General features: G+C 31.0%; 2 protein-coding genes across 3 annotated transcripts; both read left to right on the forward strand.

The window, feature by feature from the left end:
- The first annotated feature begins 3,838 nt into the window (after positions 1–3,838).
- Positions 3,839–4,276, forward strand: LOC142617072 (uncharacterized). The gene has a single exon (XM_075789763.1). It carries the CDS (start codon positions 3,839–3,841, stop codon positions 4,274–4,276), a length of 438 nt encoding a protein of 145 aa, XP_075645878.1.
- Positions 4,277–9,304: 5,028 nt separating this feature from the next.
- Positions 9,305–15,668, forward strand: LOC142615322 (fatty acyl-CoA reductase 2, chloroplastic-like). Of its 2 annotated transcripts, none has more exons than XM_075788058.1 (9): positions 9,305–9,780; positions 12,415–12,518; positions 12,697–12,896; positions 13,020–13,120; positions 13,197–13,407; positions 14,060–14,221; positions 14,415–14,496; positions 14,595–14,992; positions 15,338–15,410. In XM_075788058.1, exons 1-9 carry the CDS (start codon positions 9,399–9,401, stop codon positions 15,342–15,344), a joined length of 1,647 nt encoding a protein of 548 aa, XP_075644173.1. In that variant the 5' UTR covers positions 9,305–9,398; the 3' UTR covers positions 15,345–15,410. The 2 variants fall into 2 exon arrangements, with proteins under 2 accessions (XP_075644173.1, XP_075644174.1); XM_075788059.1 differs by having other exon boundaries at positions 9,336–9,780; positions 15,316–15,668.
- Positions 15,669–17,342: the final 1,674 nt, after the last annotated feature.

Here is a 17,342-nt window from a genome sequence, read left to right on the forward strand (position 1 = left end):
TCAGGATAAAACAATTTATAGTCCTTATACCTAATTTTTATGAAATTATATTCCATCCCCCAATAATCAAAATAATTAACAGTCCAACCCCTTTTCCCACTCTCCAAGTGATCAAAATAATTTTTTTTTTAGCTATTTAAGTAATTAAGAAAAAGAAGGGAGTGGTGCTAACTATTTTCATGATTCGAGAGTGTAGTGTATTTTCTAAAACATCAAATATAACGTGTCTAATTTCATTGTAAGTCATGAGTTGAATATTTAAGTGTGTATTGTATGGTGACTCTCGTATCAAGTATTTACTAAATGAATTTTGGATTTATAAGTAAGAAAAAGGTTAACACATGCTTGGTTTAGAAAATATTTTTAAAAAAAAAAAATTATAGAGGAAGAAAACTACTGTTTTTTATATTTTTTATGAAAATGGAGTTAAGGGTCTGCTAGGCAAGAAATTTCTAGTAACGTTGTTTGTATTTTTTGAAAATATGCGTGAATGAAAAAGTGTGTAAAAATACATATAATGTTGTTTAAATACTGAAAACTATTGTTTAAACAACAGTAACAAAATGGACTCTAAAACTTTTCTAAAATGTTTATTATAAATACCCTAAGACACCTAGACCCTATAAGTAATTATGAAAAACTCTATTTAAAGTTTAAAACTTGAAATAGTCTTTTTTCCACTTAAATAATATGCACTTAACAAAAAAACAAAAAAAATAGAGGCGATACTAGTGCAACAAGACAATTATTTTGGTCCGGTTAATGTATATCCTAAAATATTAATCATCCATTTTAGAAAAAAAAAATTTATGAGAAATTAAAAAGATTATAAAATATTAATCACTTTTTCATCTTCTCATAAAAAACTTTTTAAACTAGTTTATTAATTAAGGAATATACTATGTTTTTCATTAGATGGCATGTTCTTATTATATTGTTTATATTTGTAAAATTTCAAAAAGATAAAAAATCAATAGTTATATCTTCAATAACATATCTAAATTAATAATTAAAATATTATGTGCAAAAATAAAATTATTGATCAAATATTAAATAGTATTTGATTTGAACAAAATTTATCATATTTATTAAGAACATAAAAAAATATGAATCAACAATTAAATTTTCTAATTTCATATTTAATAAATATATATATGACAAATTTAGAGCGTTTTTTTTTTTTTTTTTTTTGAGGAAATAGAGCGTTGTTTCTAAACTCACTGGGAGAGAATAAAAAAACTTTTGTTTTTAGGCATTTGTTAATTTCGAAACCCAAGAAAAATATTCAGTAGTTGTATAAATAATGGCAGAGGTCGCAATCAGGGACAGAACTGTTGAGTGTTGACAACTGAAAAGTACTCAAAACTGAAATGTCTCTATCAGAGAAGAAATCAGCAGCTAGTTAGGCTTACAGAAGAATTGGAATCCCACCACCACTGTGCGTGCCACTTACTTTTTCCTTTTGTTTTTTATCTTTGTTTTTGGTGAACCTTGCAACTTCAAGATAAAGCACAATTCAAGCTTGGTCAACAACTCGTGGAACAGTCATTGTTGGGAACAATTCCATAACTAGTTTTCTTGGTTGGTAAGACCCAAGAACACGGAGAAATTGCTTGAATTACCCCTCCAAGCACACGTATAATGCACAAGTGAGTCCTTACCCCTCTAGGACCTTTTGGTCATTACCCCTCCAAGACTCAAACCGTAGATTTACTTGAATCATTCCCGAGTAATGAAAAGCTCTATCCCTTCTTGTGCATAAAATGAGCAAAAGGTTCCTTTAGATTTAAATTAATGAGATATTATTTGGGGTTGTTCGTTTGATGGTAGAAACATTTGTATTGCTTCACATAATATTTTAAAAAGTCGAAAGATTTGAGTAATGGTTCTTCAATGAATGTGATTTGTCTACGATAATAGTTCGATTAAAATCCTGACTGTACACATAGTATTACGCATTATCATCACAAAGCATGAAATTGATTAGTTGGCACTTATAACTTCTTTTTTATTTCAGTAAAAAACAAAAATTAATTACTTCATATCACCTCCAAACATTGAAGACTAAAACCAAAAATTGATTGAATATTGGTAAACATGCTAAGCAATAAGCTTGGAATTGCACAAATAACGTGTAGGACATAAGTAGACGTGCTAACCAACAACATTGATGGGAAACGCAATAAATATATATAATTCAACCTCCTAATCCAAGCAATATATCTATAATTCAACAATGGTGAAGCTTTTATATTTTTATTTGCCTATAAGCAACGTTTTTTTTTTATATATAAATATTTTTTGGTAGAATAAGAAATATATTTATTAATCATACAGGGCTACAAAAACACACGGACCAGCCCAATCTTGTAAAGAAGAGATGAAAGTGAGCCCTCATGTGGAAGAGCCCAGCCCAATCACAAATTTTAATTCTGAACATGTAAATACCCTTCAATATTTACAATTTTAATGAGAAAAGATTCATCATGTTTAAGGACACTATTTTTTTTCCCATGTGACGTGGTTTTTTATGAATTTGTTGTTATTATTATAGGAAATTGGAACGTTTTATTCAGTAAAAGAAGAAATGAGAACAATAATGAGATACAACATGTTTTAAAAAACATGGTATGTTATGATTAATTTGTATTATATCCAAAAGTTGAAACCTGATATTAATGTTAATAAGCTATTGTTGAGCCACATTATTGGTCATGTCACTATTTTTTTTTTTTGATTTGTTCCTCTAGTTTTTTTTTAATATATTAAAAAAATTAAACACAATGAATTGACGTAAAAGCAAAAAAAAAAAAAAAGAGGGAAGGAGTTCTTTCTAAATTAAAGTATATGAATGTGTAAAGGCACAATATATGTAATGTTAAAACTATCCAATATATTATTAGGAAAAAACAAACATTCAAGATATTAAAAAAAAAAAAAGGTCCAAGATGTTCTGGACTTATATGAAAGTGCTGAAATCTAATCAAGAAATCGGATACATTATGTGAAAGTGTTGAAATCTAATCAAGATATTGGACACTTTGCTCTATATTAGTCAATTTTGGCCCATTTCAATACACTTCTATCCATTTGATTCATTTTAATCTATTAAGTTCTATTTCGGTCCATTCAGTCCACTTCGGTTGATTCTAAATTAATAATGATTCTAATTAGCTTAACTAAGTAAAATCTTTTGTTATCTAATAAAATATTTGGGTTTGATCAGCATCTTACACCAAAGACTATATAACTAGTGCCGTGGTTTCTCCAAGAAAGAAAGAAAGGTAAAAAACAAAAAACAAAAAATTGCCGGCAAAGAAAATTGCTTGAATTTTCGTAGCTGTTATAGTTGAAAGCATGAAACTCACCTACTTGATTTAAGGCATCAGGAAACAAAAGAAAAAAAGTCATTAATTATTAATTCCTAGTACTGAAAGTGAGTGATTACATGGTGGATACGTTTTATAGTTGACATTCGGTCTATCTCATGAGCACTATTGGATGTCATATTGTGCCAACCTCTCCTTCAATCATGTGGCTAGAGATTGGTGAATACAATCAATTATCATCACAGTTGTTTGGAACTGATCAAATTATCAGTTTCTTCAAGTAGGAAGGTGTTCGGTGGTTTAGTCGTGAAAAATGGACAATTTTGAAAACAGACATTCCACCTTTTTTGATAGGCCTTTAAACTACCCTCTTAATTCTTCACCAAGTAATCTTCTTTCTAACCACATTTAATTTTCCTTTTTGTTTTGTCACCGAGTAATCATGGTTGTTATTTTATACAAGCTAAAAAAAGCACCATTTCTCTGCTACATCCACTTTTTGCGAGGCAATGGAAAGTGACTACAATTCAGGTAAACGCCACTATGATATTACCATGTCAAAGAGAACTAGAAGGCCAACAAATTCCAATCAGATTTATTCAGCACCAGTTTCTCCATGTCAAGACATTCCTCCTCCTGGTAAAGCAGCTGTGAATGAGTTAGGAGAAGATGAGAGCAGCTCTCACTCAGAAGAGAGTGATCGTAAGAGCTTGAAGCAGCTGATAAAGAGCAGGAATTCACTGAGCCAACACTTCACTGCAGAAGAAAAGCAACTTCAAATAGTTCCAAAGCAGCAGAAGGAAGAGGGTGTTCATGATGATGGAGTGAAGCTAAAGAAAATGGTGAGTCGCTATGCCAAATTTTTGAGCCGCTTAATCAAGGTCAAGCGTGACTTACCTAAGGGTGGAGAATCCCGGAAAAAACCACTTCTTCTATTGAAAGCCTAGGTATATATATATAAATATGTGTGTGTGTCATTTATGAGCTTGTTTCTGCAGTGGCTGATTACCTATACGCATTGATTATCGGCCAACTGCATATACTTTTTTCTCCTATTTCATTTTGTATTTCAAGTCCTTGAGAAATATAATTAATATGTAGAACATATATATGTTATACACTAAAAGAGCCTTTATCATAATCTTCCTATATATGCATATATGTTTACAAATCAAGTACTTGTAATGCATGGGTTTCTTCTCTTTCGGTTTTTACACAACTTTTTTTTTTATAAACAAAATAAGTTGATGAAAGTCATCTTATCAAAACATAATAATTTAGTTCCTCTCCAATAACAACAATAATTTATATGGTACAGTGTTGTACATACTAGTAATCTGTTTGCGTATTTTTTGCACCAAATTAAACCTTGAAATCGTTACTCAAAAAGATGCATAAATTTCAAGGGCCGCTTAAATTCCTAATTCATTTCTCCAACGATACGTCCTCTTTGGAAGAATTCACCCCATAAGCCTATGTTCAGAGGCGCTGCTTATTGAAAGAAGTGATCAATGGGACAATGATTCCCTTAGAATTTCAAAATATTATATATTAATAGTTAACATTTCAATGTTTTGGCTCAAAATATTTCATACATACCCTCTCAGATCGAGATCTGCCCAACTTAGTCCATATGCATGTGGTGGTCGGTGACCCTCTTCCAAAATAAAATATAAGCTACTTCTCTATTATTTTAGCAAGAATTCACAAATCCTGAAATATTATTATTGAAAATGGAACTTCTTCTTGATGAGTGTCCGAATATAAGCCCAACGGGCTTAGGCCCATTTGTAGTATGCTTTCTCCCAAGACCACAACTAACATCTTTACTAAGCCTCTTCCACCAAAATGCTTTTGTGCATTACTCATGTTGATCACAGTACTTCACCCAACATGAGTTTGAGGGACTATTAGAATATAAGCCCAATGGGCTTAGACCCATTTACTATTATACTTGCTTGTACTACAAGCATATTACTTGTACAACAAGCATATTATTTGTACAACATACATTGTCTACTTATACACTATACATTTTAATACATAATTATTCAAACTTTTAAACAATGAGTATAATATATATAGTTCAACATTTGGACTTCAAAAAATTGTTAAATATTTTTGAATTGTGCCAATAGACTATAAAATAAATAGCTTACCAATTTGTTTATACAATGATTATACTTGTATATTTTTATATAGGATAAATCAAGGAACTATTTGAATTGTTATGTTGTAGTAAGTTGTAACATAAATCCCTATAATTAAAATGACTTTTATTTGAATGGTAGATCATGGAAAATTCAACTATAACGTTTGATTTCTTCAAAAGAAAAAATTAAAGATAATAAGATAATTTGTTCACAACCTCTAGTATTGATGTACTAATATTCAAAAATCCTTAAACAAAATTTTGACCATTCACCACCAATAAAATTAGAATTTGTTTATCGTAGCGTGATTCCAAATTGTGTCAACAAATATGAGATTAATGTGTTATTGAATACGATAAAATTCGATGAGCTTACATTATACTTGACCTTGATGTCCTCCCCATCATGTTTGAATCTTGGCTCCATTTGAATGTATATTTTCACAAACATGGTAGCCTATAAATGGTATGAATGGTTCTCAAATTGTGTTGTGCATTGCATTTATTGTTGCAAGTAAGGATCTTGAAAAGTCTAAGGAATGATATTCTTCTACTATTATTTAACAACAATGTGATTTGCAAGCAAAAAATAACTTGAAAAGTATTGTACATTTAGATTTGGGATAGATAAATTTTCAAGATTTTGGTAGAAATCACAAAAATATAATTCCTTTGGAAAATGGTTTTTTTTCTTTATTATTATTACTTAAAAGATGAGAAAATTTCTTATATTTTTTAAAAATGAATATCCTCTTTATATTTGAAAAGATGAGTATTTTCTCTTAAAAATTTTCATAACTTTTTTAAAAAAGTTTATTTTTGAAAAAGAGGCTATATCTCATGAGTTTCTGGAAAAAAGGTTTTGAGAATGGTTGTTTCATGAGTTTTTATGAGAATGGGATCTCGATGGGAAATGAGATTTCAATGGGAAATTATAAAAGATAGACTAATTTTATTTTAAGAGAGGATTTTTTTTTATGTACTTTAACAAATTGTTTTCAAGATTAAATTCCAATCCTTTGAAAGAGGGTTTTTTTTTTTTTTATTATAAAAAGAATAGACTCAGAAGATCCATCTTCAATAACACTACACTCACCACATTGATTAAAGATGCGGAGAATAAGCAAGATGCAAAGATGGTTTCCTTTAAATCCATGGGATTTAGTATACATGTACATATGTGTAAAAATCCAACCTTTATTAATTGCATAAATGTAAATGACAAAAAGTAAATGATCACAAGTATTTATAGTACAAAAACATTGTAATTGACAAGTATTTAAAGAGTGAGACGTTTATTTTTTAGCAAAAAAAAAAACTTGTGTTTTCAGTTTATATATATAATTTTTATTTTGAGAATCTAATTTATAGTTTCATAAAGTAACTTGAAAATTAATAAGAGAGTGATCCTATTTTTTAAATAATGTTTTAGTGGAAATTAGAGTTGTATTTTTACCTGATTATCCTTTAATTTTGTCTCTACTTAAATATAAGCGTTTATGGGCATTTTTTTAACTAAAAAAATGAGGATCTCACAAGAAGCTTTTTAAATAATAATAAAGAAGACTTGAATTTAAATTTCAAAACAAAAAGTTATTACATAGCATAAAAGTCAAGAGCAAGAAAATAAAAGAACAATAATGTAAATGAAGTACATTGATCCATAATGTATTTACCAGGAAAATAAAGAAGAATTGATAGCTAGGGTGGTAAGCTAGACTACCAAAAGAAGGCTTACAAAAGGCTTTTTAGGGAAAGAGTTGCTGAGATTTTTTGTACAAATGGTTTTAGAGACTAGCCTATACAGGAGAAGAGAGTGGGGTGAACTCTACACAGATTTCTGTAGAGGTTAGGTAGGATATGTGATAGTTGTTGGTTGTGATGGGGGTACTTATTCTAAAATGGGGGACAAGTAGCTAGCCACAGCCCCCTATACCTTTAGGCCTACTGGCAATGTAGGAATGGCCCCAACAATAGCTTTCAAACTGAAAGATAATTTATTGTACATTTCTTTTCCATTTTTGTGAACTTTTCTTTATAGGCTTACTAACCTCCGCTTTGGTTGTGTAAATTGTCGTTGGACAGGTTGTAATATTTATTTTTCTAAAGATTTTTGCTTTTTGTCCAAATCCTTCAATTTAGCATGCCGAAGGATAATGGAAAACCACATTTTAATATAAAATTCTCACTTTAATATTTTTGTAAATTTATTATATTTAGAAAAATATTACATTCACAATAATTTTATAATAAATTATAGGTAGTAGATTGTTATTGCTTTTAATTTGAATTCACAACTTAAATTAATTTTTTGCCCACTCAAAACAATGGAAAGTTTGTAATATTTATTTTTCTGAATTTTCTTGGTTTTTGTCCAAATCCTTCGATTTTGAATATCAAAGACATTGGTAATATAGTGGAAAACCATATTTTCATATATATATATATATATATATATATATATATATATATATAACTCACACTTAAATATTTTTGTAAATTCATTTTATTTAGAGAAGTGTTATATTCACAACATTTTCACAACACTTTCACAACAAATCATATGTGGTAAGTTGCTATTGGTTTCAATTTGAATTCACAACTTAAATTAATTTTGTGCCCACCCATAACAATGGAAAGGTTGTAATATTTATTTTTCTAATTATTCTTGGTTTTTGTCCAAATCCATCGATTTAGGCGTTGGAAAAATAGTGGAAAACTACATTTTAATATAAAACTCCCACTTTAATATTTTTGTAAATCCATTTTATTTAGAGAAATATTACATCCACAATATTTTCACAACACTTTCACAACAAATCAAAGGTGGTAAGTTGTTATTAGTTTTAATTTAAATTTACAACTTAAATTACTTTTTTGTCTACTCATAACAACAATAACAACCTACTACTTAAGATTTGTTGTGAAAATGTTGTTGGGGGAATTTTTGGCCATCCAAGCATGTAAAATCGAAGTTCATCATGTAACTTTTCCAATGACTTCTCACTCGAACCAACTGGTAGTCGTTGATTATAATTGAATTGAAATTAAATTATAATCAAACGTGACAAAAAAGTTAAGGCTTTTTATGTTTTTGTGATATCTCTTCCATTTCAACTCCAATTTGGGCTAGTGAACTATGATTTTAAAGGGATATTCATGATATTTAAGCTAGGCAAAAATTCATCACAATAAAATGGTCAGATTTTGATTAATCTCATTTAGGGTTGGTCAAGGTTGGTTAAACTTAGCAAAAAAATGGCAATTTTGAGATTTTAGACTCTTGGGCCATCAAAATGATTTATCCAACATCCGATCAGAACAAATAAAATTATTTAATGTAATTTCTCTTCTTCTTCTTTCATGTTCTAAAATATGAAAATTTTGACTTTTTAGGATGTAAATTGGTATTTTGGCAACATAAATTGAGGCCAAACATAATACGGTATTAACGTTAAGTATTGGATTAGTGGCAATCATGGAATCCTTGAATTTGGTCATGCTAACATTTGGGGAAAGTTTGACGGTGAATCACATGGTGATTAGTTATATAATATTGACAAAAAGTTATTCATGACATATATCTTGATTGTAATAAATATATAGTGACATTTTTTTTTTTTTTAAGAACAAAAAAAAAAAAACTTGCTTGTGTAATTATTATCCCATGCTTTAAGGTATAATCGTACAGGCTAAGTAAGCTCAAAAGTACCGTCACCATGCAATAGAACTAACCATTACTTGTGTCCACATTTTTTATCTCCAAGCCCACGTGGAAATCAATTTATAAATTTTTATCTTTTCATAAGAAGATCCGTAGCTATATAATCAGGCTCTCGGCTGCTCTTTTGGACAGAATATCAGGTGCCTAAAGGCTAAAGTCCCTTGCTGAGCTAACGTAGCCCTCTCAGACAAAGATGTCATATTCTCTCACCTTTGCTCATTCAATACATAATAGTATCACAACCCCTGTTCTCGCAACAAAAAACAACCACCATTGCTACTATAACTGCTATAGTACCAAAACTTCTCGGAGAACTAATAAGATTGTCAGTTACCAAAACAAAGGAAACGCAGAAGGGGGCCATAGCAGTCTCTCTTCAGCTCCGACACTGTCCCACAAAAACCCTCAGGATGTGATAACATTCACAGATATGGTGGTTGACAATGGTATAAAAACCACATCTACCACCACTGCTATCATGCCTCTTATGAAACCATCTGATGGTATTGGCATTGTTAGTTATCTTCAGGCCAAGAACTATCTTATCACAGGTGCAACTGGGTTTCTAGGCAAAGGTATTTACTTTCTTTTGCATTTTCATATTTCCTAAAAACAAAAGGCCTCTTTGTCGCTTTTTTAGAACCATGTTTTCAATTGTTTTGTTTTTAATAGGTAGATTTACATTTTGTTTGTTTCGTTAAAAAATCTTCTATAAAGATAATTTTTTACATTTTTCAGTGTTTGGTAGCACAGAAAAAACTGGTCAACGGAAAACTGTTTTTAATTAATGGAAAATCCTAATAAAAATAAAACTTGTTTTCTATAGGTTGTTTTCCAAAATTTTTTTTGGAAAACAAGCTCTCTCACGATACATTCACTTACTCTTTCTCTCTTTTCTTTTCTTTTTCTTTCCTTACGCCCTCACTATCACTAACTCCGGTCTCCCCTCTTCTATAGATCTCTCTCTCTCTCTCTCTCCATGTTTCTCTTCCCCTTTATAACACAGTTCTCTGATTAGATTTTTTCCCCCTCATTGCTCAGTAATTATTTCATTCCTCTCTACCAACTTGCAAAGGAGAACATATTTGCAGCGGTAATTATTTCATTCTTCTCTACCAAAATCCCAATTCTTTACTTTGAATTTCAAACTTTATTTTATTTTTTTCTCTAAGAAATTTTTGGTTTGATGGATTTCAGGTAGTTCTTTTTTGCACATAAAAGTGCTAAAAAATAAAAAATAAATAAAAAAGAGAAGAAAGAATGAATGAAGTAAAAGACGAAAATCAAATTCATTCTTGGTTATTTTATTTTATTTTATTTATATTGATTACATTAGTTAGTTTCCATAATACACATATTTTAAATTACATAAAATATATAAAAAATAAAAATAAAAATTTGCATACCAAATACCAGAAAACATTCTCAAGCTCATTTTCAAGATCATTAATAAACACTGGAAAATGATACAGTTTTCTAGAAAATGTTCTTTGGAAAATAAACCATTTTCCAGAAAACGTTTATGCTGAAACAAATAGAGCATTAATAGAAATTAATTTTTACTACTTATACACTATATCTAAAAAAAAAGCACTAATGAAATTATGGGCATTGGTTTTGAAAGTATTTTTAGAAACTTTTTATAGGAAAAAGAGTCCATCTGGATACCAATGAAAAATAAAAATTATTTCACTATTTAGCTTATTTTTGCTACTATTCATGGATCTCATTGCACTTTTTGGTACTATTTATGGGCTCCACTATACTATTTCAACTAATTTTACATTTATCTACAGTACTTTCAACAATAAGTTTTCAATTTCAGCAACATAAATAATATCCAAACAGACCCTGAAAATAGTATAAAATTTTTTCTAAAATTATTAATTAACAAATACCCTGAGGGTATCTGTTAACCGGACTCTCATAGTTTATGTATATAATCTACATCATACGTAATCTAACATTACTTGGTACATGCTCGATATGGGTCTCAATGACTCAATAAATGCTGCACATAATTCAAACAATTGGATCACATGGTTTGTATCACAATTCGAATCGAGCAATATTCATTGACCGAAGTGAGCTAAAGAAGTAAAATCATCTTCCAACTTCCTCCCAACCTTCTTGCTTTTAGTAATTAGATTCACTATAAGCAAAGTCAAACTCTTTGGTCTAATCTTATTAATTTTATTGGATGAATATAGAGACTTCACATGCAGTGTGTCTGGCAGCTTGGAAGCCGAGGACAGTACAGTGTGTTTGGATAAATTAAAATTTGAGTATGGAGGAGGGCAAGTTTAGATGTTTTAAAAATCAAAAAGAAAATGAGAGGAAATGAAGGGATATTATATAAATTAACAATTATACCAGTCTTTTGCTCAATCAAGATTTTCTATATATCTAGAGTTCTTTGGGTAACTTGAAAGTATCTTTAATGGCATATTACGCATGTAATTGTTTTAGGGAATTATTTATTTATTTATTTATTTGGTTTCTTCTTAAACCCTCAAGCCTGGAAACTAAGTTAAAATACCTAAATTGGTGGTGACTTGTGATCAAAATGTATTAACAAAAACAAAATGTTGCAAGGGTGTATTAATTAACCATTGACCATCAATTTTCCTAAGAACTTGAAGCTTTGGTTTTTGTAAATAAGTCACCCATAACAGAAAATCATATTATTAAGTGAAGTTACAATAGTGTTTATAATAAATTAAATTTATTAAAATTCTACTTAAGATTGGTTATGTCATAAACATATTAAGCTGATTTACTTTTTCCAATTGTAAAAGAGATGTTAATTAAATCTAAATATAAAAACTTAATTAGTAATTTATCATCTCAAACATAAGTAGAGTTAGAAACGTTCCTAAATAATAACAATAATAATAATAATTTTTCTACGCACGCATTAACTTTCAATTCTAATTAAGGTTGGGGAGTAAGGATCGCATGCAATTTTTTTTTTTTTTGGTTTTTTGCGCCATAATCATTTTACTCTTAAGCTCCTCCAAGAAATTTTGACTGACTCCTAGCAATAAGTTAGGATACCTAGATTGTTGAACTCATAAATTGTGCCCACAGTCATTTTATTCTACTACATATCTAGATTATTATGAATAAGTGAATTTCATGTGATACAACAATAGATCTTGTTAGTTTATCTAACATAGTAATATGGGAATATATATTCAATGGTGCAGCTTTTATTGAGAAGCTATTACGTACAATACCAGATGTGGGGAAAATATTTCTCTTGATTAAGGCGAAGGATAAAGAAGCTGCCATCCACAGACTGAAAACTGAAGTATGTTATAATATAAAGATTTTCTTTTTGTTTTTTGTTGTGTGTGCTCATAGTCAACAGAATGAATAATAATGCTATGTAAAGATGCATGTTACTTTTTTTGTTTCTTTGTATTTTAACCATAAAGAACTTCTGAATCTACGTTCATAGTTTCAAAGATTTAATTTATTGTGATTAGATTTTAGACTCGGAAATTTTCAAGTGCTTGGAACAAATGCATGGGGAATCCTTTAAGGCTTTCATGATGACAAAGCTCGTCCCAGTAGCTGGCAATGTTTGTGAGCCCAATCTGGGGATGGATCCTGATACAACTAATGAAATTGCAAAAGAAGTTGATGTGATCATAAATTCAGCTGGCAATACAAATTTTGATGAAAGGTTTCTCTATTTTTTTAGTTTAAACGTGCATTTATTTAAAACAAGGTTGTTTTAGCCTCTCTCTTTTTTTCTTTTTTTTTGGTTTGAAAATGAATCTTAAATATTATATGTGTATATATATAGGTATGATGTTGCTCTTGACACAAACACAAGAGGACCTTCTCGGCTCTTAGGTTTTGCAAAGAAATGCAAGAAACTTGGCCTTTTCTTGCATGTATCAACCGGTATGCAAATAAGTTGTTATAAAGCTTAATATCTATATATTTTTTTTTTTTTTTTAACTGTTACTTTGTTACACAGCATATGTCAATGGGGAGAGACAAGGATTAATTATGGAGAAACCTTTCCACATGGGACAGACAATAGTAGAGGAAAGTTTCACCTCAGAAACCCAACCAGTATCTATCCCAATGTTGGATATTATAGCTGAAATAGAGTTGGCTTCAGATTTGAAGTTATCTGTGTATGAAAATGAAGTTTCTCAAAAGATGAAAGAATTGGGAATGCAAAGGTAACAAACTGTGCTTTAATATTCAATTAGAAATTAAACATTAATCAATCAAAACCAAGATCCAAGAAATTCAACCCTTTGTAGTTCCATATATACTTTTTCGAGGACCAAATTATATATAAGAAAAAAAAAATTGTCTATCTAATAAAGACAAAAGTTACAAATTGCAGAATACGTTTATTTCAACAAATAACCCTTAAATCAATGAAGGGCTACTTGAACATGTTAATAAATTCAAATGAAATTGAAAATTATAAACAAAGAAATTGAAAATTATAACAAAATGAAAAATTATCCTAAATAACAAATTTAACTAATCAAAAGTTTAAAGGATGAAATTTGCCGGAAAAGTGGCGTAAGTTAGGACAAAAGGCAATGAGTTTCGATTCTCATGAGTCATGAAAATTCCCTTCAGGTCACAAAAATTCACGTGATTCCATATATTCCTGACCCGAAAGAATTCTATTAGTGTTTTTTTTTTTTTTTTTTAAACTTTACGGTTTGATTTATGAAGATTTCTCTGTTTAAGGAAAGTCAGTGCTATTCGCATCACTATTAATTGTTCAAACAAGAGTAAAAATTAACCATCCTTTTAAGCTTAATTGCAAGTTTTTCATTGCTCATGCTCACTTGTTCAACATAACTATAACAGAGCAAAAATCTTTGGATGGCAAAACACTTACGTGTTCACCAAGGCCATGGGAGAGATGCTAATAAATAGCATGAGAGGAGATGTTCCTGTAGTCACCATCCGCCCAAGTGTGATTGAGAGCTCTATCAAAGAGCCTTTCCCAGGATGGATACAGGGAAATAGGTACTTTTTTTATCCTTCACAATAATATATTCCTTTTGAAGCTTGCTTGAATAATGCATTACGTGTTAAATTTCATACTATTTCTTATTTTTAAAAACTTTTAGGATAACTAGTAATTTATCAAAGGTTCTTCAATATCATATATAATTAACTATACTTTTCATGTTTTCTTAATTATACGTAAATAACTCAGAATGCTGGATCCATTGATCTTATCCTATGGGAAAGGCCAGCTCCCAGGATTTCTTGTAGACCCAAAAGCAATTATAGATGTGGTAATTTGCAACTTTTTTGCTTCCTTGCAATATTGGGTTAACATACCATACTATTTTTTTTTTTCTCCAACTATGAATTGACACATGAATGCTTTTAGGTTCCTTTGGACATGGTTGTCAACGCGTCCATAGCAGCCATAGCAAAGCATGGGATAGCTGCGAAACCTGAATTAAATGTCTACCACGTTGGGTCATCTTCTGTAAACCCGCTTTTGTTGCATGATTTATTCAAGTTTTCTTGCGATCACTTCACTTGTTCTCCACTAATGGACTCCAAAGGGAAAAACATATGCGTCGATGGAATGAAGTTTTTTAGTTCAATGGACAATTTCTCCTCTTACATTTCAGATGAAATAGCTGAAAGAAGCGGACTAATGGATACAACCATTACAGACTCTAAGCTGCGAGGCAGGCTGGCAATAAAATGCAAGAAGATAGTGGAGCATGCTGTTCACTTGGCTAAGATTTATGAACCATATATGTTCGATAGGGGAAGGTAATTAATGTCTTTTACTTTGGAATCCTCTCTCTCACACACACACACACACACACACACGCACACATATATTATAACCAATAAGTAATTTTCTAAACTTCACCTATAATGGGCGAGAACAAAAACAATAGGTTTCTATAAACTATACTTTGTTTTTAGAAAGTCCAAGGTGGTTGCAATCCATACATCACTTTGTGTGTTTGCTCAAAATTCTTTCTCCTTATTTCACTAATGCAATGATTAAGCCCATACATTGTTGCTTTTCTCTGGTTATTACTAACGAATAATTTGTTGAGCTACAGTTACTAATGATTTGCTACCAGGTTTGACAATCGTAATACCCAGAAATTGATGGAAGGCATGTCATTGGAAGAGATGAGGGACTTTGGATATAACGTAGGCAGCATAAACTGGGAGAATTACATCTTGAACGTTCATATTCCAGGTTTTAGAAGGCATGTATTGAAAGGAAGACTTGTATTCTAATATTTATTCTTTTGTTACCAAGATCCCCATACCTTGATATGGTGTTGGGGATTTTTGCATTTGTGTTTATTGTACCACTTGAATATTGTCCAGAGAAGACTATGAAGTCAGTGATACGTGCATTATCAATCTCAAAGTAATATTGAGATTTCTCTACAAATAATAATAATAATAATAAAGAAGTAATATTGGGATAATTTTCCTTGTCATGTCTTGAATGGAAGAGTACTATTTTTTTTTTTAGAAACATACACACACCTGAACCCTTGTAAAGCAGAATGTGTCTCTAGTCGCAGCGAGGTCCCATTTGTCGCAAATGACGGTGACACACTCGAAAAAGGACTGTAGGTTAGCTAGCATGCAGTTGAATCTAAGCATAAATGCATTTTTAGTCTCTACATTTTGATTCGATTTCTATTTTGGTTCTTACATTTTATTTTTATCACTTTTAGTCCCTAAACCAATTAACGCGTTCTATTTTGGTCCTTACCATCACCTAACTAACAAAAAATACTGACGTGGCAAACGGAGTGCACTGTTTGCACAGTAAATGCTGACGTGTCTATTAAAATAATATTAAAAAAATGCTACTTTGACATCCACGTCAGCGTCCACTCAGCATCTAATTTAAAAAATTAAATTTATCAGTTTAAAAATATAAAAAAATAATTAAAAACAAAAAAAAATGATGGATTTACATCTGTTTTGTTGGGGGTTGAAACGAACGCATGAGAAGCATTCTCCGAGGGAAATGAACGCACGAGACCCAGTCATGGTGTTCCAGAGCTCGATCGTGCGGTCACGAAAAGCCAAGACGATCTGACGGTTGTTGATTGAGAAAACGACGTAGAGGACGTCTTTGGTGTGGCTGACGAAGCGGCGGGCGGAGACGCCGGCCTGGAGGTCCCAGAGGCGGAGCTCACCATCCCAAGAGCCGAAGAGAGCGAACTGGCCGTTGGAGGAGAGAACCACGTCCTCGATGAAGTGGGAGTGGCCCATCCTTGGTGAGGTTCTAGAGGCTGATGGATTTGTCACGCGAGGCAATGACGATGATGTCGCTGTTGTCGGTGCACATAGTGGGAGATCAATTTCTCTCATCTCCGATGAAATCTGCTCCCACAAGTGCTTGTCTTTCTCATCTCGCTCTCTCTTTATCTGGATTGAGTCTGCTGTATTTCTTTTGGATTTTTGATAAATTTGAAAAGGGATAATACGGGTTTGTGAAAGGAAATTTTTTAGATCTGGGTGGCGGTGGTCAACTGGGCTCACAGGTGGTGGGTAGATCTGGATTTTTTGGCCATTGGTGGGGTTTGAAGTTGGTGGATCGGTGGAGGATGTTCTTGGTCTATTGTTGTGTTTGGTTGAGTTTTGATGTTTGGAGTTTGATTGGTTGGGTCCGGTAGAGATGTTTTAGTGTTTTGGTTGAGATGTGTTTTGGTATTTTTGTGATTGTTGGGTTTTGGTCTCATTTGAAGATTGCTGAGTGTTTTGCATGTTTGGTTACTAAGCAAATGTAAGAATAGAAATAAAAATATTGATTTTTATAATTTTCTGGGCAACAAGTTATTTGAGGAAGAAGATGAGCCATTCTGGGGAAGAGATGAAGAACATGAACCATTCTGGGCTTGATTTTTTGTTTTTAATTTTTTTTCATTTAGTTAAAATTAAGAAATTAATTTTTTTTAATTTAAATTCTGATGTGGCAATTTTTTAATGCTAAAATAGATTTTTTAATTATTATTTTATTGTGCCGTCAGTCACGTTAGCATTTTTTGTTAGTTGGTTGATGGTAATGACTAAAATAGAACGCATTAATTGGTTTAGGGACTAAAAAAGGTAAAAATAAAATGTAGGAACCAAAATA

Source organism: Castanea sativa, chromosome 11 (genome assembly GCF_040712315.1).
Source record: "Castanea sativa cultivar Marrone di Chiusa Pesio chromosome 11, ASM4071231v1".
Classification (NCBI taxonomy): domain Eukaryota; kingdom Viridiplantae; phylum Streptophyta; class Magnoliopsida; order Fagales; family Fagaceae; genus Castanea; species Castanea sativa.